Source organism: Salvelinus sp. IW2-2015, unplaced genomic scaffold (assembly GCF_002910315.2).
Source record: "Salvelinus sp. IW2-2015 unplaced genomic scaffold, ASM291031v2 Un_scaffold986, whole genome shotgun sequence".
Classification (NCBI taxonomy): domain Eukaryota; kingdom Metazoa; phylum Chordata; class Actinopteri; order Salmoniformes; family Salmonidae; genus Salvelinus; species Salvelinus sp. IW2-2015.
The window spans coordinates 198,603-219,675 of NW_019942672.1; the positions used below are offsets into that span (position 1 = coordinate 198,603).

Genomic DNA, 21,073 nt, shown 5'->3' on the forward strand with positions numbered 1-21,073 from the left:
GAGAGGTTGAGGGAGAGGGGAGAAAGAGAGGTTGAGGGAGGGGAGAGAGTTGCAATATGACTTGCGATTTCAAAACACTTGGGTGAACAGTTGGAATCAGGGAAATAGAATGATTGTTCTAATTCTATAGTTAGAATATAATATTGGCCACTTTGAATACAGTGTTGTTTGACATGACAACAAATGAAAAAGCCCAGGAGGCATTCATAGAATTAGGAATTTGAATACTAATAGGATCTCTATGGKGGTGTTATTGTGACAGGTTAGGAACCAAAGGGTTGGTCAGTATTTCCCAGGGGAGTGGGACCCTATAATCCAGGGGCCTCTAACCGGTTTATCACAGAAACTGCAAGCTCCCAGCTACTATCTAGTCAACGCAACATTCACATTATCCCACCCCTTGTTAGCCACTGTTGGCTTAAAAAGCCAAACCTAACACAATATCTGCCAAATAATGTCCAGCATTATTACCCCTGTCTGTCTGTGTGGGAAGAGTTGCAGAGGAAGTGAAGAGAATAACGTGCCTATTTGAAAGCAAGAAAAAAATAATTGTAGCTCGCGACATGTTTAATTTTTATAAGTGGCTCTCACGCTAGAAAATGTTCGGGACACGTGCTATAATGTTTGGCTACATGAAATGTTCTCTCTTACTTCATGTAGCTAGCTAACATTCATGCTTCGCTTATTCCTCTCGGATTTAGAAGATGCCTTTGCAAAAACAACATGCTGATTTTGGCCTACACCAGCACTGGTATAATTTAATTGCTAGCTAGCAAGCTATTAGCATTAGCAGCTAAAATGATAATTTTAGCGCTCCTTGAGTGACAGGGGGCGGGGCTTGGTGAGAGACGACTCAAGTATTGGAGTAAACTATCAAAACAGAGCAGTGGATCACAACAAACCAAACATTGAAATACCGTTTTAGAAGATAACGTAAAAACCAAAACCGGTCCGTGCATCAATACCGGTATAGTAAAATACAGTAAACTACCCAGCCCTAAGTGAGAGAGAGGTTAAGGCAGGGGGGGGACAGAGAGAGAGTCGAAGAGAGTTTGAGGGAAAGAGAAGAGCAGAGAGAAGAGAAGAGAGAGAGAGAGAGAGAGATTTGGGGGGAGGGGGAGAGAGAGGTTGAGGGAGAGTAGGGGAAAAGAGGTTGAAAGGGAGAGTAGGGGAAGAGAGGTTGAGGGAGAAGAGAGGTTTGAGGGAGAGTGGGGGAGAAGAGAGTTGAGGGAGAGTGGGGAGAGAGAGTTGAGAGGAGAGGAGAGAGAAGAGGGAGGGAGAGTAGGGAGAAAGAGGTTGAGGAGAGTAGGGGAGAAGAGAGGTTGAGGGAGAGTAGGGGAGAGAGAGGATGAGGAAAGAGAAGAGGTTGAGGGAGAGGGGGAGAAGAGGGATGGGGGAGATCACTATGAAAAGGGAAAGAGTGAGAGCAGCGAGAGGAGAGAAAGAGGTGTGTGTGTGAGAGAGAAGGCAGCAGGCAACATGAAAATGTTCGTTCCATAATGCAATTAGATGGAAACAAAGTTGTCAAAGGGCACTGCACATGTAAGATGACAAAGATGAAAATATCCATTAGAAAATGTAGAGAGGAGATCTAAAGATGCAACAACTAGCATGGGTTGATAATATGACTAGGAGTGTGCCTTTGGCTAACTGGACAATAAAAGAAAGTCCATATAAATAATTGCACAAACGGATACGGTCTGATTTTGGCTGGCTCCTTTGAAGCAAGGTAAGACATGCCTCATAATATGTATAATAATCAAACAACTAAAAGATTCACTACGCAGAAATCACCATTTCCTGGTTGCTAAAATTCTAACAGTTCAGCTAATTTCAGTTTCTGTGACAAAACAAGCAAATATGGTGTAGGAATCATTTCACCATCTAAAACACTGAGAAATTATTGACCTTCTAAATCGCAATGAAATTAATTTCCAAACCAAATCTATAGTAAACTCAGCAAAACTGTGTTTATTTAAACTGTGTTTATTTTCAGCAAACTTAACATGTGTAAATATTTGTAGGAACATAACAAGATTCAACAACTGAGACTAAAAGAACAAAGTTCACAGACATGTGACAACAGAAATGGAATAATGTGTCCCTGAACAAAGGGGGGGGGGGGGGGGTCAAAATCAAAAGTAACAGTCAGTATCTGGTGTGGTCACCAGCTGCATTAAGTACTGCAGTGCATCTCCTCCTCTTGGACTACACCAGATTTGCCAGTTCTTGCAGTGAGATGTTACCCACTCTTCACCAAGGCACCTGCAAGTTCCTGGACATTTCTGGGGTAATGGCCCTAGCCCTCACCTTCCGATCCAGAACGAGCAGTATGGCTGGTGGCATGGTCATGCTGGAGGGTCATGTCAGGATGAGCCTGCAGGAAGGGTACCACATGAGGGAGAAGGATGTCTTCCCTGTAACGCACAGCGTTGAGATTGCCTGCAATGACAACAAGCTCAGTCCGATGATGCTGTGGCACACCGCCCCAGACCATGACGGACCCTCCACTCCAAATCGATCCCCTCCAGAGTACAGGCCTCGTGTAAGCTTATTCCTCGACAATAAACGCAAATCCAACCATCACCCCTGGTGAGACAAAACGTGACTTGTCAGTGAAGAGCACTTTTTCCAGTCCTGTGTGTCCAGCGACGGTGGGTTTGTGCCCATAGCAACGTTGTTGGGTGGAGGACCTGCCTTAAACAGGCCTACAAGCCCTCAGTCCTGCCTCTCTCAGCCTATTGGGGAGAGTCTGAGCACTTGGATTGTTGTGTAACTCGGGCAGTTGTTGTTTGCCATCCTGTACCTGTCCCGCAGGTGTGATGTTTCAGAATGTACCGATCGTGTGCAGGTGTTGTTACACGTGGTCTGCCACTGCGAGGACGATCAGCTGTCCGTCCTGTCTCCCTGTAGCCTGTCTTAGGCGTCTCACAGTACGGACATCGCAATTTATTGCCCGGCCACCTCTGCAGTCTCATGCCTCCTTGCAGCCATGCCTAAGGCATGTTCACTCAGATAAGCAGGGACCTTGGGCATCTTTCTTTTGGTGTTTTTCAGAGTCAGTAGAAAGGCCTCTTTAGTGTCTCAGTTTCATAACTGTGACCTTAATTGCCTACCGTCTGTAAGCTGTTAGTGTCTTAACAACCATTCCACAGGTGCATGTTCATTAATTGTTTATGGTTCATTGAAAAGCATGGGAAACAGTGTTTAAACCCTTTACAATGAAGATGTGTGAAGTTATTTGGATTTTTACAAATTGTCTTTTTGCTGAGTTTTATTTCAGCTGTTTGAAGCTGGTGTGCAAAACCAAAGTAAAGCAAAACGTAATAATTGGAGGTATAGAAATAGTGCACATAGACCAGATCTACATCCTTCTTAAGAGTTGCTTTCAATGAGAATACAGATCTATAACTCTGTTTCTATGTGAATTTGGTCGGGGTCGCACAAGCAGTGACACATTGCAGCTTAAGAATATGTTTTCAAAATGCAAACTGCCTCCAGCTCATTGTGTGACGCGCTGATGAACCCTGCCGTCCGTTGCCGATGCTGTTGAGACGCTGTAGCAGCATCTCTGTATCTGTATCCTGTACTACGCGTGTGATAAGATACATAACCAATATACTGTACACACCCAATTTAATTCCACTAAATGTATAAAATGAACCTAGAGACTGAGAAGCATGACCATTCAAATGTATTTTAACGCCGCCAAACATACCCCCGTAAAACTGACCATCCTACCGATCCTCGAACTTCGCGATGTCATTTACAAAATAGCTTCCAATACTCTACTCAGCAAACTGGATGCAGTCTATCACAGTGCCATCCGTTTTGTCACCAAAGCCCCTTATACCACCCACCACTGCGACCTGTTATGCTCTAGTCGGCTGGCCCTCGCTACATATTCGTCGCCAGACCCACTGGTCAGGTCATCTATAAGACTCTGCTAGGTAAGCCCCACTTATCAGCTCACTGGTCACGATAACAACACCCAGACATAGCACGGATCCAGCAGATATCTCACTGGTCACGATAACAACACCGACCCGTAGCACTGCTCCAGCAGGTATTTCACTGGTCACCATAACAACACCACCATAGCACGCGCTCCAGCAGGTATATCTCACTCGTCACGATAACAACACCGACCCGTAGCACGCGATCCAGCAGGTATATTTCACTGGTCATCCCCAAAGCCAACACCTCCTTTGTTTGCCTTTCCTTCCAGTTCTCTGCTGCCAGTGAATGGAACGATTGCAAAAATTGCTGAAGCTGGAGACTTATTTCCCTCACTAACTTTAAACATCAGCTATCTGAGCAGCTACCGATCGCTGCAGCTGTACATAAGTAAATAGCCCATCCAATCTACCTACCTCATCCCCATATTGTTTTATTTACTTTTCTGCTCTTTTGCACACCAGTATTTCTACTTGCACATCATCATCTGCTCATCTATCACTCCAGTGTTAATCTGCTAAATTGTAATTACTTCCCTACTATGGTCTATTTATTGCCTTATCTCCTTACGCCATTTGCACACACTGTATATAGTCTTAATCTATTGTGTTATTGACTGTACGCTTGTTTATTCCATGTGTAACTCTGTGTTGTTGTTTGTGTSGCACTGCTTTGCTCTATCTTGGCCAGGTCGCAGATGTAAATGAGAACTTGTTCTCAACTYGCCTACCTGGTTAAATAAAGGTGAAATAAAATAAAAACCATCATCAATGAATCGACTAATAAACATTACTTAGCAACGGGATTGTTTTCTTCTTCTCCCGGACAATTGTTGCCAATTTTATTTATCGGCCATTCTAACTGTATTATTTTGGGGCCAGAAGCCGGCTATTACCGACCAACGGAAAACCCTGGTGTGTGTGTGTGTGTGTGTGTGTGTGTGTGTGTGTGTGTGTTAGCGTGTGCGTTTCCAACCTGGTCTGTGTAGTCCTGGGGGAAGCTCCACTGCACGGTAGGATCTGGAGGTAATTGACAGACAGCATTAATCAGCGGTGAGAAACACAGCCTTCGCAGCGCTGCCTCAGAACACATACATATTCATGAGAGGGGTGGGGGCAAGGGTGGTTGACGCCAGTCAGCACACACACACATTCAGATAGTAATACACACACACACACACACACACACACGCAGTTAGCGAACACTGTGGAGAGACGGAGGATGTGGGTCTCCAATATGCTAATGTGTCTCCTCCATGTAGATATGATGTGATATTATACCCCACATCATCCCTGCTTGGGCGTGTGGAAATCAGACCTGCACGTACAGTAATTTACAACACACATCCTACCCCCCTGTGTGTTTGCCGTAGATGGAGAGAGAATTGGCAGGGATGAATTGTGCTGGTGCAAAGGCCTCATGGTTGTCTTGGTATTCGTTTCTAAACATTAAGTAACACTGCCATGCATTATAAGACACGTGAACATCTAGAATCCACAGCAAGTGGAGTGGAGTGATTTTTGTTATTCCGCTTGTGTAAWAATAACAAAAATCATTCCATCATCTCCATTACTAGCTATTACGAAGTAATCCTATGCAACAATATGTCAGTACTATCTAGCAGATGTGGTCATTAGGCCTACAGTGTTACCACAGAGTGGCCTAGACCAAGCAACAATATGACAGATCATGGCAATGGAATAGTCCCAAAYGTGTCAAACCCACCCCACAGTTAGCCAGCTCAAGCTCRTCGAAAAGGACTGAAAAGAAAACAAATAATATTTCTACCACCAGGTCCACGTTCAGTAGCCAAACGTTGTAGATACAAATGAATAGAGCCAATGTGAGTCCTTGTTCTACATGTCAGAGAGGCATGTTTGGGCTACATGGCATATTTCTCTGAACGTTTCAAAACGTTGTGTCCTGCTGAACGCTCCCCCAGGTCTATCGTAAAGTCTACATGAGGAAGAGTTCACGGCCGTAGTGTCACTATCAAAGAGGCTTCTGGTAAACACTGTTTCCACGGTGATAGAGTTCCGAAGTCCAGACCACAACTCCAGAAATAGCCTTAATCTGGGTCCGGGAAACTGGGCCAATGGGCTAAGAAAATGTTATTTTAGATTTAGAATTTCAACAGCCGGCATGTTGGCACCAAGTTTCATTCTGGAAGACTAAATTATAATCTCCCTCTCACAAGGACACAGACAAACATCATAAACAGACCACATTTCTCACCCGTGAAGAGAAAAGGGCAAAAGGAGCAAGCAGACAGAATCAAAGTTGCCTTCCATAATCCTGTTGGATGTTTTCYCAGGCCTCCTCTAAAAAGACCCTGACAAAGACACTCTCGGCTCCCCTCGGGGACGCCATCCCAAAATACACCCCCCATCCCTCCACCCTCTCAGCCTGCCACCACAAATACATAAACACCTGCATCCCATATACATGCACCCCTCCACCCCCTCTTGCTGAGCCACCAGGGCAATGTTATGCTGTTCTTATGGGTGAGAAGATGGGAACCCCTGCCAGACACGGAGAGAGAAAGAGAGATTGAGCTATAGAAAGAGAGAGAAGGAATGAAGGGTCTCTATCTTGTCCCTCTCTCCCCTGACTGAAATTCTCCCCAACTCCCTCCTCGTCCTCTCTCTCCTGACTGAACCTCCAAACTCCCTTCCCTATTTCCTCTTCTCCCTGACAGAACTCTCCCAAATCCCTCCCTCTGTCCTCTCTCTCCTGACTGGAATCTCCCCAACTCCCTCCCTCTGTCTCTCTCTCTCTGACAGAACTCTCCCCAATCCCTTCCCTCTGTCCTCTCTCTCCTGACAGAACTCTCCCCAACTCCCTTCCCTCTGTCCTCTCTCTCCTGACAGAACTCTCCCAACTCCCTTCCCTCTGTCCTCTTCTCTCCTGACAGAATTCTCCCAACTCCCTTCCCTCTGTCCTTCTCTCCTGACAGAATTCCCCAACTCCCTTCCCTCTGTCCTCTTCTCCTGACTGGAATTCTCCCAACTCCCTTCCCTCTGTCCTCTCTCTCCTGACAGAACTCTTCCAACTCCCTTCCCTCTGTCCTCTCTCTCCTGACAGAACTCTTCCCAACTCCTTCCCTCTGTCCTCTCTCTCCTGACAGAACTCTTCCCCAACTCCCTTCCTCTGTCCTCTCTCTCCTGACTGGAATTCTCCCCAACTCCCTTCCCCTTCCTCTCTCCCTGACAGAACTCCCCAACTCCCTCCCTCTGTCCTCTCTCTCCTGACAGAACTCTTCCCAACTCCCTTCCCTCTGTCCTCTCTCCCTGACAGAACTCTCCCAACTCCCTTCCCTCTGTCCCTCTCTCCTGACAGAACTCTTCCCAACTCCCTTCCCTCTGTCCTGTCTCTCCTGACTGGAATTCTCCCCAACTCCCCCATCACTCCTTTTGCTCTCTGCCTAAACTCCCCCACTCTCACCCTCACTCCCTTGCTCCTCACTCCACCGCACTACTTAAGGTGAAGCTTAGGGAGGTTAAGGTGAAGGTTATGGAGGGTTAAGGTGAAGGCGAGGGGGGTTAAGGTAAAGGTTAGGGGGTTAAGGAAAGATTAGGGAGGGTAAGGTAAGGTTATGAGGGTTAAGGTGAAGGTTATGGAGGTTAATGAAGTTATGGAGGTTAAGGTGAAGGTTATGGAGGGTTAAGGTGAAGGTTATGGGGGGTTAAGGTGAAGGTTATGGGGGGTTAAGGTGAAGGAGTTATGGGATTAAGGTTATGGGGGTTATGGTGAAGTTATGAGGGGTTAAGGGAAGATTATGGGGTTAAGGTGAAGTTTGGAGGGTTAAGGAAGGTTAAGAGGGGGTTAAGGTGAAGGTAAAGGGGTTAAGATGAAGGTTATGGGGGTTAAGATGAAGGTTATGGGGGTTAAGGTGAAGGTTATGGGGATTAAGGTGAAGGTTAAGAGGGGGTTAAGATGAAGGTTAGGGGATTAAGGTGAAGGTTATGGGGATTAAGGTGAAGGTATGGGGGTTTAAGGTTGTGAAGGTTATGGGGGTTAATGAAGGTTATGGGGTAAGGTTATGGTGAAGGTTATGGGGGGTTAAGTAAGGTATGGGGTAAGGTTATGGGGGTTAGGTGAAGTATGGGGGGTTAGGTGAAGGTTATGGGGGTTAAGGTTATGGGGGGTTAAGGTGAAGTTATGGGGGGTTAAGGTTATGGGGGGTTAAGGTGAAGGTTATGGGGGGTGATGGTGAAGGTTATGGGGTATGGTTATGGGGGTTATTGAAGGTTATGGGGGTTATGTGAAGTATGGGTTATGGTGAAGTTATGGGGGATATGTGAAGGTTATGGGGGGGTTAAGGTGAAGGTTATGGGGGGGTTAAGGTGAAGGTTGCTGTATACATGAAAACACCAACTGTCCTGCAACATATCCATTCACACCAGTAGAAAACATCCCCACTTCCTCCCATCCACTTCCTCCCATCCACTTCCTCCCATCCACTTCCTCCCATCCACTGACTCCATCAGTGACAACATGTTGGCTTTGACAGTGACAAGGAGAAAGCAGTGAGTGACACACACCTAGTCCTTCTTTCTCCTGTGGGTGAGTGTGTGTTAATTTATCGCCGTGGGCTTCAAGCATGGCTAATCTGGGACAGGCACTGTGCAGAGAGGCAACACGCGGTCAGCCCCCCAGCAGTCCAGACAACCAGCAGCAACCTGCAGCCAGGGTCAGTGGCAAATCAATGTGTGAACGTTCCACCGACGCTGCTCTTTAAAAGTCGAAATGCAGTGCTTTGATATGTGATGAGAGGGGGGCAAGGGGGCTAATAGGTAAATGATTGAGGGAGACGGTAAGGGGGGTGGGAGGTGTGTGTGTGTAAAGGGGAATGGGAGCAGCCCACTCCCCTTCGACACCACCTACCACCACTTCAGAGTAAATATGAAAGCAACGAGCGGATGGACACATACAGTTGAAGTCGGAAGTTTACATACACCTTAGCCAAATACATTTAAACTCAGTTGTTCACAATTCCTGARATTTAATKCTAGTAACAATTCCCTGTTTTAGGTCAGTTAGGTTCACCACCTTATTTTAAGAACGTGAAATGTCAGAATAATAGTAGAGAGAAGGATTTATTTCAGCTTTTATTTCTTTCATCACATTCCCAGTGGGTCAGAAGTTAACATACGCTCAATTAGTATTTGGTAGCATTGCCTTTAAATWGTTTAACTTGGGTCAAACGTTCCGCGTACCCTTCCACAAGCTTCCCACAATAAGTTGGGTGAAATATGGCCCATTCCTCCTGACAGAGCTGGTGTAACCGAGTCAGGTTTGTAGGCCTCCTTGCTCGCACACGCTTTGTTTCAGTTCCGCCACACATTTTCTATAGATTGAGGTCAAGGCTTTGTGATGGCCACTCAAAACCTTGACTTTGTTGTCCTTTTACCCTTTCATTGCTACCCACCCGGATCCGGGAGCATCCTCATCAAAAAAGCTGACTAGCATAGCCTAGCCTAACGCGACAGGATATCATATAATATAATTTCATGAAATCACACAGTCCAATACAGCAAATGAAGATAAACATCTTGGAATCCAGCCATCATTTCTGATTTTTAAAATGTTTACAGTGAAAACACAATATGTATTTCTATAGCTAACCACAATAGCAAAAGACTCAACCGATATATTTCACAATTTTTCTACCGCATAGGTAGCTATCACAAAACCGACCAAATAGAGTATATAATTAGTCACTAACCAAGAAACAACTTCATCAGATGACAGTCTTATAACATGGTATACAAAAATGTATGTTTTGTTCGAAATGTGCATATTTGAGGTATAATATCATAGTTTACATTGCAGCTACCATCAAAAATATCACCAAAGCAGCATAATAATTACAGAGACAACGTGAAATACCTAATACTCATCATAAACATTTATGAAAAATACATGGTGTACAGCAAATGAAAGATAAACATCTTGTGAATCCAGCCAATATTTCCGATTTTTAAGTGTTTTACAGCGAAAACACAATATAGCATTATTTAGCTTACCACAATAGCCAACACACACAAGATCAAGCTTTATTAGCAGCAAAAGGTAGCGATCGCAAAAAACAGCAAAAGATAAAATGAATCACTAACCTTGACCAACTTCATCAGATGACAGTTCTTATAACATCAGGTTATACAATACACTTATGTTTGTTCGAAAATGTGCATATTTAGAGCTGCAAACCGTGGTTATACATTGTGAATATTAGCAACATTCCCCAGAATGTCAGGAGTTATTTTGGACACTCACCTAATCTGACCAAAGAACTCATCATAAACTTTACTAAAAAATACATGTTGGACAGCAAATGAAGATACACTAGTTCTTAATGCAACCGCCGTGTTAGATTTTTAAAAATAACTTTACCATAACAAACAGCTTACGTTATAGCGAGACAGCGCCCGCAAAAGGGCGATAATAGGACTAAACATTTTCCACAGAAATACGACAATAACATCATAAATTGTTCTTACTTTTGCTGACTTCCATCAGAATCTTGTACAAGGAGCCTAGTCCAGAATAATCGTTGTTTGGTTTAGAATGTCCTTCTCTCCTGTCGAATTCGCTCCACAAGGCTAGCCAATGTTGATGACGTTCCAATTTTCTCTCAACGCAGAGAACGGAAACTCCAAAAGTCCATTAAACGTTGAATAAACTGATGAAACTCGGTTGAAAAACACCTACTTGATGTTTTCTAATATGTATCAAATAAAAAACAAAGCCGGAGATATTAGCCGTGTAACCGAAGCTTATCAATAGACAATAGGGAGGTGCTTCCCGCGCCTAGGTAGAGAAAGGAAATCTGGACACGTCATTCCAAGAGCTCTTGTTCGACCTCAGATCAAGCTAGACACCCCATTCCACCTTCCACTGCCTGTGGCATCTATGTGGAAGGCGTATGCAGTGCATGCATATCCATAAATATAGCAATTCATAGGCAGGCCCTGGAACAGGCATCGTTTTCAGATTTTTCACTTCCTGTCTGGAAGTTTGCTGCAAAATGAGTTCTGTTTTACTCACAGATATAATTCAAACAGTTTAGAAACTTGAGAGTGTTTTCTATCCAATAGTAATATAATATGCATATGTAGCATCAGAATAGAGTACGAGGCAGTTTAATTTGGGCACGATTTTTTCCATATTGACAAGAAGTTTTAAAGCCATTTTGCCACAACTTGGATGTATGCTTGGGTCTTGTCATTTGGAAGACTCATTTACGACCGGAGCTTTAACTTCCTGACTGATGTCTTGAGATGTTGCTTCAATATATCCACATAATTTCCTGCTTCATGATGCATCTATTTTGTGAAGTGCACCAGTCCTCCTGCAGCAAAACACCCCACGACATGATCACAACATGATGCTGCCACACCGTGCTTCACGGTTGGGATGGTTTCTCGCTTGCAAGCCTCCCCCTTTTTCCTCCAACTTAATGACCAAAAAGTTATATTTTTGTTTCATCAGACCAGAGGACATTTCTCCAAAAAGTACGATCTTTGTCCCCATGTGCAGTTGCAAACCGTAGTCTGGCTTGTGTTGGCGGTTTTGGAGCAGTGCTTCTTCCTTGCTGAGCAGCCTTCAGTTATGTCGATATAGGACTCGTTTTACTGGATATAGATACTTTTGTACCTGTTTCCTCCAGCCATCTTCACAAGGTCCTTGCTGTTGTTCTGGATTGATTTGCACTTTTCACACCAAATACGTTCATCTCTAGGAGACAGAACACGTCTCCTTCTGAGCGGTATGAGCTGCGTGGTCCCATGGTGTTTATACTTGCATACTATTTGTTTGTACAGATGAACTTGGTACCTTCAGCATTTGGAAATTGCTCCCAAGGATGAACCAGACCTTTTCTGAGGTCTTGGCTGATTTCGCCCATGATGTCAAGCAAAGAGGCACTGAGTTTGAAGGTAGACCTTGAAATACATCCACAGGTACACCTCCAATTGACTCAAATTATGTCATTTAGCCTATCAGAAGCTTCTAAAGCCATGACATAATTTTTCTGTAATTTTCCAAGCTGTTTAAAGGCACAGTCAACTTAGTGTATGTAAACTTCTGACCCACTGGAATTGTGATACAGTGGATTCATAATGCAAATAATCTGCTGTAAACAATTGTTGGAAAAATTACTTGTCATGCACAAAGTAGATGTCCTAACCGACTTGCCAAAACTATAGTTTGTTAACAAGACATTTGTGGAGTGGTTGAAAAACGAGTTTTAAAGACTCCGACCTAAGTGTATGTAAACTTCCGACTTCAACTGTAGATGTCAACTATTAAGTGGAAAACAAAAGAGTGTCAAATAGACAACATTTAGCCAATAAGAGTGTCAAATAGACAACATTTAGCCAATAAGAGTGTCAAATAAACAACACTTAGCCAATAAGAGTGTCAAATAGACAACACTTAGCCAATAAGAGTGTCAAATAGACAACATTTAGCCAATAAGAGTGTCAAATAGAAAATAATAATAACTTACAGCTGCTTTTAACATTATGTCTGAACACATCTATAGAACTAACCGGTGAAGTGCAACACATTAGGAGCCGGACACACATTTTATATCACCACCAAATCGTCACCTTTCACCTTCTCAATAAGACTCTACGTGATGTCGGCCACGTCTCTATGTGAGGCACACAGCATCAGGTTTAAAAATAGAGTGGTGACAAACCACATCACACGGGCACTTGCGTGTGGGCGAGGGCATGCGCGCGCACACACACACACACACACACACACAGAGAGTGAGAGACTGCAGATTCTCACATTTTTAGTACCGATTCCCAAAAAGTATTATTAAACGTTTAGAAATAAACTACTTATAGGCCTAAACCTATTGTTACATGCGTTACCAATAACTCATCTCTAAATTAGTTGGCACACATTTGCTCACAGCGCAGGAAGAATGTTTCATTGTTGATTTTTGCCTAATCCCAGAAACAACTGGATAGCAGTTAGATTGAATAGGAGCCCTGCTTGTTAAGAGAGAGGCCAGATTCCATATGGAGAGCAGCAGTTCTCTTGTCAGAAGAAAAAGGTTGAACCCCGTCAGCATCCCTTCTCCTCTACACCCACAGCAAGATGAAGGGCCTTGTGACGCCTGCCTCTCCTTGTTCCTCATTTCTCCCTCTCTTTTCCTTTCCTCCCCTCTCTCTTTCTTGGCCAGGGGTTAAACTACTGCACTCTAACCTCACTCTCTCTCCCCCCCACTCTCCCTCCCTCTCMCTCTCTTTTATCTTTAAGAGATTTATTTCACCGTATGTAGTGGTCCGGATTAGGGCCTCGGGCCTGTATGGCCTGGGGATAAAGACATTGTCTTAGCGGACGCTAAGTAACTGACTGTGGAGGTAGCGACCGGCCGGGAGGAAGCTGCCGCTACTTAACATCCACAATGGCCGCCATTGTAGAGCAATGGCCGATCGGGACGCAGGGGCCTGCTTCAGAGACCGTCTAGACTTTGAGCCACCTAGTCAAGGAACTGCAGGAGAAAATCCCATCAGCCACTGAAGTGAAAGTTAACTAAGGTAACCTGCTGTGAACCTGATGACGATGTCAAACCAACATATGGCCCCAAATGTCTATTGTTGGAACGAAGAGTTTTCTTCCTACTGAAGGAGTGAAGAGGTGAGAGGGGGTGATACAGGGGGGGGGGACAGGAGGGGAGTTAGGAGCCTAAAGAGGAATAACTGTGGTCTTGGCTTTACTTCTGGATCACTAGCCTTATTCTGTTCAGGAGGAGCCCTACCCCCCCGAAACTCACAATTAAAAAGGAGTAAGCAGATTAAGTAGCATCTTTCAACTGGCGCTGAATGAGAACACTCACAGACGTTTACAACGTGTTCCTCTCTCCCCTCTTTCCTCTCTCCGATCTCACACAGCCAATGGCATTACATTTCATGCTGACTTAGTAGGCAATGGGGCCAAGAAAGGAAAAACTTCTCACCGATGATATGGTCCTTAAATTTACTAGTGGTGATCGGTCACACTGTGTTAGTGGCTGGTTCGGTAAAAGTAGGGCCTTGGCCAATGTACTGTGTGTGTATCCTGAAAAAGCCTCTCTCAGCTGCACCCTTTTGGGGGAAAGCACCAAAGTTGGCATTCCTACTGAAGGTGCTTTATGGTCTGTGCAGACTCTGACTATACAGGCTACATATTTACAAGTAGGGCCTGGGAATTTTCCATTATACATCTGAGTCGAGACAGAGACACAGAGACACAGAGAGACAGAGAGACAGAGAGACAGAGAGACAGAGAGAGAGCGAGCGAGAGAGAAGTGCGTCTCCAGGCTAGTTGGGAAGCAACCCAATTTCACAGCTTCACGACTGAGCAGAGCAGCATATGGACGCAGGCGAGGCGAGCTCTGTGACAGGCTCCGCTCTGCGTTCGTATCACAACACTGGTGTTCCCAGTCAGCCTCCATACTGGTCCAACATTATGTCAAACACTGGCTACGCCTCAGCGAGTCAGCTAGCGCTGCCTTCCTCCACACTACGTGTTGGTGTACGGGGGCTATAAAAAGAATGCTTGCTGTCATTGATATCTCAAGTCATATGAACTGACTTCCTCTCTCTCCACAATCAAAGACTGTCTTTGACTCCTACATTGTGATATGAATTCTAAGTTCCAAGTATCAAACGTACAAGGACAACATTCTAGTTCTAGAATACAGACGATGMGTTAGTGATGCACCATATGGGTAAAAATCTAATTGCGAATTTATTTATTTTTTACCAAATACTGTGATTGCGATTTGACGTGCTGTACAGATCAAAATACTTGGGCGAACTGTTGGAATCATAGACATAGAAATAGAATGACTTATATTAAGACGCAAAGTGGAAAGCAGCATGTCCTTTTCTGGAACAACCATTTGACCTAACAGAACAGCATGCAAACTTAAAGTGAATCTAACAYCAAGGAGGAGTTACTGCGTTAATTGAGTTACAGGGTCGGAGCTATAAAAAGTAAACTACAAAAAAGAATGTTACACGCCTCTGAGATATACTTCAAAATATTGCATATGGTATGGATATCTTGCAATGTGGATATTGTACATGTTAAGATTGCGATATCAATGTGAATGAGATTTTACTGTGCAGCCCTAGGTTCCAGATTATAGGCCTAACTAGATGCTTGTAGAACATTCTAGATGAAGAGTCTGTGCTCCGGGAGCATTCCACCTCAGGTCTGGGTGAAAAAGATGCATTGGAATGGAAATACTTCAGGTAATCACACATTTCTCCCCATATGGTGCAACCATCTGCCTCAGTTTAAAAACAGTACCTGTGAAAAACTAAAATACACATACAAAGATATGACGATTAGCCTACCACAGATAACCTGCTCAGAGGGGGAGTAGGTACAAGCTGTGCCTAACCACTGAACTAGGGACAGATACAAGTCACTGCCTTAATGGTTAAGGTTGGGGTGTTTTGGGGGGAGATGGGTAGATTAGGGGGAAAAGTCTACCTCGAGCCTTGAATTTTCTAGCCGTTTTGACAGCCCTCTATTCTCCCATCCATGGTGTGTAAAGGATGGATCTCCCTCCATGACATGTAGAGTAGTGTACTGTACATATGGCGCCCAGAGGCTGCTAGCTGCCGATGATGACAGAGTAAAGCTTTGCCTTTGGCGTCTACACGACGGTGCCGTCATACTGTAGCAGGGATCTGACGTTCACACGAGAAGCATGTCAGACAGCTATCAATCTCTAGCGGAAAGACACCACCACCGCCGCCGCTMCTGCTGCAAGGGTTGAATGCAGGCACTAGGCAACATGATACTGTTGCTATGGAGAGGAGATGGACAAACTTGCAGTGTTTCTCTTTCTAATACCTTCTGTAGTAGAGAGATGGACTTTACTACTTAGCTTCAGTTGCACCACACCTCACTATTTTTTCAGTTCAAGTGAAAATGTTTCTCAGCTCTGGTTGATAGTTTAGGCTACTTCCTGGAAAACACTAAACCTGGATGTATTTTGCAGTTTTTTTGGTCATTAAATGTGTTCTTGTATCCGTTTTCACTGAGGCTAGTCAGACTACACTGAGCAGCACACACTCATTCTTTAGTTATCCTGCCTCAGTCAGCATCAACAACATTGATTCAAGTAAACAAAACTATGAGTAAGAGATGACTTGGTCCTACCACGACACAAGGACCTGAGGGAGAATTGACTTGGTCCTACCACGACACAAGGACCTGAGGGAGAGATGACTTGGTCCTACCACGACACAAGGACCTGAGGGAGAGATGACTTGGTCCTACCACGACACAAGGACCTGAGGGACCACACACAAGACCTGAGGGAAATGGACTTGCGTCCTACACCACACAAGGACCTGACGAGAATTGACTTGGTCCTACACCACACAGGACTGAGGGAGAGATGACTTGGTCTACCACACACAAGGACCTGAGGGAGAATTGACTTGGTCCTACACAACACAAGGACTGAGGAGAGATGACTTGGTCTACCACGACACAAGGACCTGAGGGAGAATTGACTTGGTCCTAACACAACAAGGACCTGAGGAGAGATGACTTGTCCTACACGACACAGGACCTGAGGGAGAATTGACTTGGTCCTACCACGACACAAGGACCTAGAGAGAATTGACTTGGTCCTCCACGACACAAGGACCTGAGGGAGAGATGACTTGGTTACACGACACAAGACCTAGGGAGAAGATTGGTCTACACGACACTGAGATGACGGACCTACAAAACCTGAGGGAAGAGATGACTTGGTCTACCACGACACAAGGACTGAGGAGAATTGACTTGGTCCTACCACGACACAAGGACCTGAGGGAGAATGACTTGTCCTACACGACACAAGACCTGAGGGAGAATTGACTTGGTCCTACCACGACACAAGACCTGAGGGAGAGATTGACTTGGTCCTACCCACGACAAGGACCTAGGGAGAATGACTTGCTACACGACACAGGACTGAGAGATGACTTTGTCTACCCACGACACAAGACCTGAGGGAGAGATGACTTGGTCTACCACGACACAAGGACCTGAGGAGAATTGACTTGCCGACTACACAAGACTGAGAGAGATGACTGTACCACGACACAAGACCTGAGGGAGAATTACTTGGTCCTACCACGACAAAGGACCTGAGGAGAATATACTTGTCCTACCACGAACAAGGACCTGAGGAGAGAACTTGCGTTAACACACACAAGACCTGAGGAGAATGACTTGTTACACGACACAAGACCTGAAGAGAGATGACTTGGTCCTACACGACACAAGGACCTGAGGAGAATGACTTGGTTACACGACACAAGACCTGAGGAGAAGACTGGTCCTAACCACGACACCAAGACCTGAGGAGAATGACTTGGTCTACCACGACACAAGGACCTGAGGAGAATGACTTGTCCGAACCCCACACAAGACCTGAGGAGAATGACTGTTAACACGACACAAGGCCTGAGGAGAATACTTGGTATAACCACGACACAAGACCGAGAAATTGACTTGGCTACGACACAAGGGAACCTGATGAGAATTGACTTCGTCCTAACGACACAAGACCTAGAGAATGACTGTCCTACAGACACAAAGACCTAGGAAGATGACTTGCCAACAACACAAGACCTGAGGGAGATGACTTGGCCAAGTTGAATCAGCCAACCAGTGTATTCACTAGCCTATTCACACGCCTCAGCTCAAATCAGTAGCCTTCGCGTTGCGGTCATCAACAGAGTCTTCTCTACTAGCCAGTAACTGAGAAACTACATAACAGTTTCTTCCTTACCTGAAAACTAGTCAATGTCTTGAGGATTATGACAATGAAGGAAGAGGAAAATGGGAGGTGGATCTAAACACACTAGCGTAAACAATGACAACATTCATATATGCTAATTCCTATGATACTCAGAGAAACAGAACACCCCTGCACAATCAGTTGAGAGAATGACGCAACATGTGTGATCACAAATTTAGTCACATGATGCGTGATGACAAATAGCACGGCTTCGTCCTCACAATGACAACCGTGGCTGTGACCTACATGCTGTGGTGAAAAATGGCTGCATCCCAAATAAGGGCGATAGACCCCATCTAAACAGACAGCATATTCCCAGTAAACATATGTACCAGACGTCTGTGTAAACGTGAGGGTTGCTGGCTGGCAGAGGAACAGTACAGTCCCCAGAGGAGATACTGTATGGAGTGTTAAATAATGCCAGACAGGAAAGGCTATTTTTCACATGCATGGTTTTGATTCAATATTTATGATGGGGCACTTGATTATTTCTAATATAATATATACTCGGGGAACAAACAGAACAGAAACAGAAATAATATTTTTTAGAGGAACAGAATTAGAACTGAGAATGAAAGTGATCTATACTGTTCCGTAACAGAACCATTCTTTTTAAAAGCCTCACTGTCACTCAGAAACGTATTCCAGTGTCTGCTGCCTGCTGTCTGCCTGCCGTCTGCCTGCCGCCTGCCTGTCTTCTGTCTGCTGCCTGTCTGCCCGCCTGCTCTGTCTGCTGTCTGTCTGCCTGTCTGCCCGGCCTGCTGTCTGTCTGCCGCCTGCTGTCTGCCTGCCTGCCTGCGTGTCTGCCTGCTGGAAAATCTGTCTACTGGGTGTAAGCTACCTGCCACTACTCCTCCGTCTGAAGCATAGTCCTACTGACGTTGCAAACGTGCTTCAGAAATGAGGGAGAGATTTCTTATTCGAGAAGAATGGATTAACTTTTTCAATGCTAGTTAAGGATACTATAGTTATCACGTTTCACATTGGATTTATTAACTACAAAAAGGTATTTTATATTTTGGTGCCGCTATGCACACACAAGCTTGTTAGCCAGCTCGCTAGGAAAGARTTGAATGGAGAAAACTGACCTGAGAGCAGCACTCCCTTTCTTTCGATCCCATCAATATCAACACGTCTCAACGGCACACTCACCGACCGTTCTCTCTGTGTGGTGTTCTGGGAAARGCATGTTACATCTTCGGCAGTTGTAGGAAAGACGCATCGTTAAATACACTCGTAGGCCTAAATTCCATCACTATGGGGAAACAGGGTCCTGCTCTACCCGCACTGATTAGTGAAAACATTTCAGAGGTTTAAAAAAAGAACAGAAATTAACGATATAAAACAGAACGAAAAATAATGTTTCTTTTCAGAATTATACAATTGGAAAATCATTTTGGTTCCAACCCCTGAAAATAATAATGCCACTTAACAGACGCTTATTAAAGATGTTTTTTTGTGGGGGGGGGGGAGACTGAAAAACAGCTTTTATCTTAAGGTCATCAGACTGTTAAATAGCCATCACTAGCCGGCTACCACCCGGTTACTCAACCCTCCACCTTAGAGGCTGCTGCCCTATATACATAGAATCACTGGTAACTTTAATAAGGGAACACTAGTCACTTTAATAATGTTTAAATAATGTTTATATACTGCTTTACTCATCTCATAMGTATATACTGTATTCTATTCTACTGTATTTTAGTCAATGCCACTCCAATATTGCTCAATCTAATATTTATATTTCTTAATTACATTATTTTAATATTAGATATGTGTGTATCGTAGTGAATAATTGTTAGATACTACTGCACTGTTGGAGCTAGGAACACAAGCATTTCGTTACACCCGCAATAACATCTGCTAAATATGTGTATGTGAACAATGACATTTGATTTGTCCCATGCGTGCCTATATTTTACATATTGGTGACCCCGGGAATGGAAGCCACTATCCTGCTGTTGCCAAAGAGCTACCAACTGAACCATACAGACCCACAATACATGACCAGAGTTTCTTAGACATTAATAACGCAAATGAACAAGAGGAGAAAGATTCTTGGCTGCGTTTACACAGGCACCCCAATTCAGATTTTTTTTWWAATTCTTCCCACTTATTGGTCTTTTGACCAATCAGATCCACTCTGAAAAATATCTGATGTGAAAAGATCTGATGTGATTGGTCAAAAGAGCAATTAGTGGGGAAAAAAAGTGGGGATAGTGTTATCTAACATGCTAAGTAGTTGCAAAGCTGTTAATTAGCTAAAATGCTAAAGTTGTCCGTGATGAGATTTGAACACACAACCTTTGGGTTGCAAGGCGATATACGCCCACCCAGCCACCCTACTTTTGTTTTGCCTTAAGTAACCTTCTGTTTTATGTAACCATACCAAACGTAACATATCATACTAATTTGAGTGTCCCGGATAAACGTTTACTTTGTTACGTCTAGTCTATGAGACCAGGCTGGCACAGACATCGGCTTCGCCCGAGCCGAGTTCTGCTAGGAGCGAGCCCAACCTAGTATGCTGCAGCCTTTAGGCTGTTTCAAGTTGCTGAAGAAGTTTCAATATGACAAGTAGTAGTCATACATCGACAACCCCTAACAGCAGACTCAACACAAAACCCTGTCAGTCAACTGAAAAAAAATGTTTGTGATATAGAGAAAGAACAATATTCTCCAACACTACATTTACACATTAAATTCTYTTCATTCGTAAAGTAGACCACATCAGCACTACCTTCAGTACTCTCTTCATAACAGCCAACCAGTCATTGTTCMTTAGACAGGAAGGATTATAGGTGGAGGAAACGCTGGTTTAAAAACAGCCATCTGCGGCTGACCAGTTACACATACTTCCTGGTTATCGATTCTCCACCAACACAACCCAACATGTCAACAAAGAGCTTTTCAAATTATTGCATATTCAACTGGTCTTGTACCAGCAACGTAATGAAATAAAGCAGCGTAATGGAAATGCATTGGAGTTGTGGTAATAATTAGCCTAGGCCTAATAAAGGAACCCCTTTTATTTCAATTCCATTTTCACTACAAGAAAATGTACACTTCCCCTAACCTCCAAATTCATGTGTTAGTTGGTTTTAAGGTGAGAAATGATCTGAACATCCTCACTGGGCTGATTGACGGGATAAAATGAGGATGAGAGAGAGAGAGGGATGAGGCAATGGGACTCGTGTGAATCTCCATCCATCAAAATCATCATATTAATTATTGATCAGGTCCCTACGCATCCCTCTTTCAGAAAAGGGATGAAGAACCACTATTTATAGCTGCAGA

The 21,073-nt window shown here is 44.2% G+C and overlaps 1 protein-coding gene across 1 annotated transcript in view; it reads right to left on the reverse strand.

Moving 5' to 3' along the window:
* The window catches only part of LOC112069323 (DENN domain-containing protein 1B-like), a 205,428-nt gene that overhangs the window by 169,447 nt on the left and 14,908 nt on the right, over window positions 1-21,073 (reverse strand). Inside the window, 1 exon segment of the mRNA XM_024136630.2 lies at window positions 4,933-4,976. Coding sequence (XP_023992398.2) covers window positions 4,933-4,976 — 44 coding nt within the window.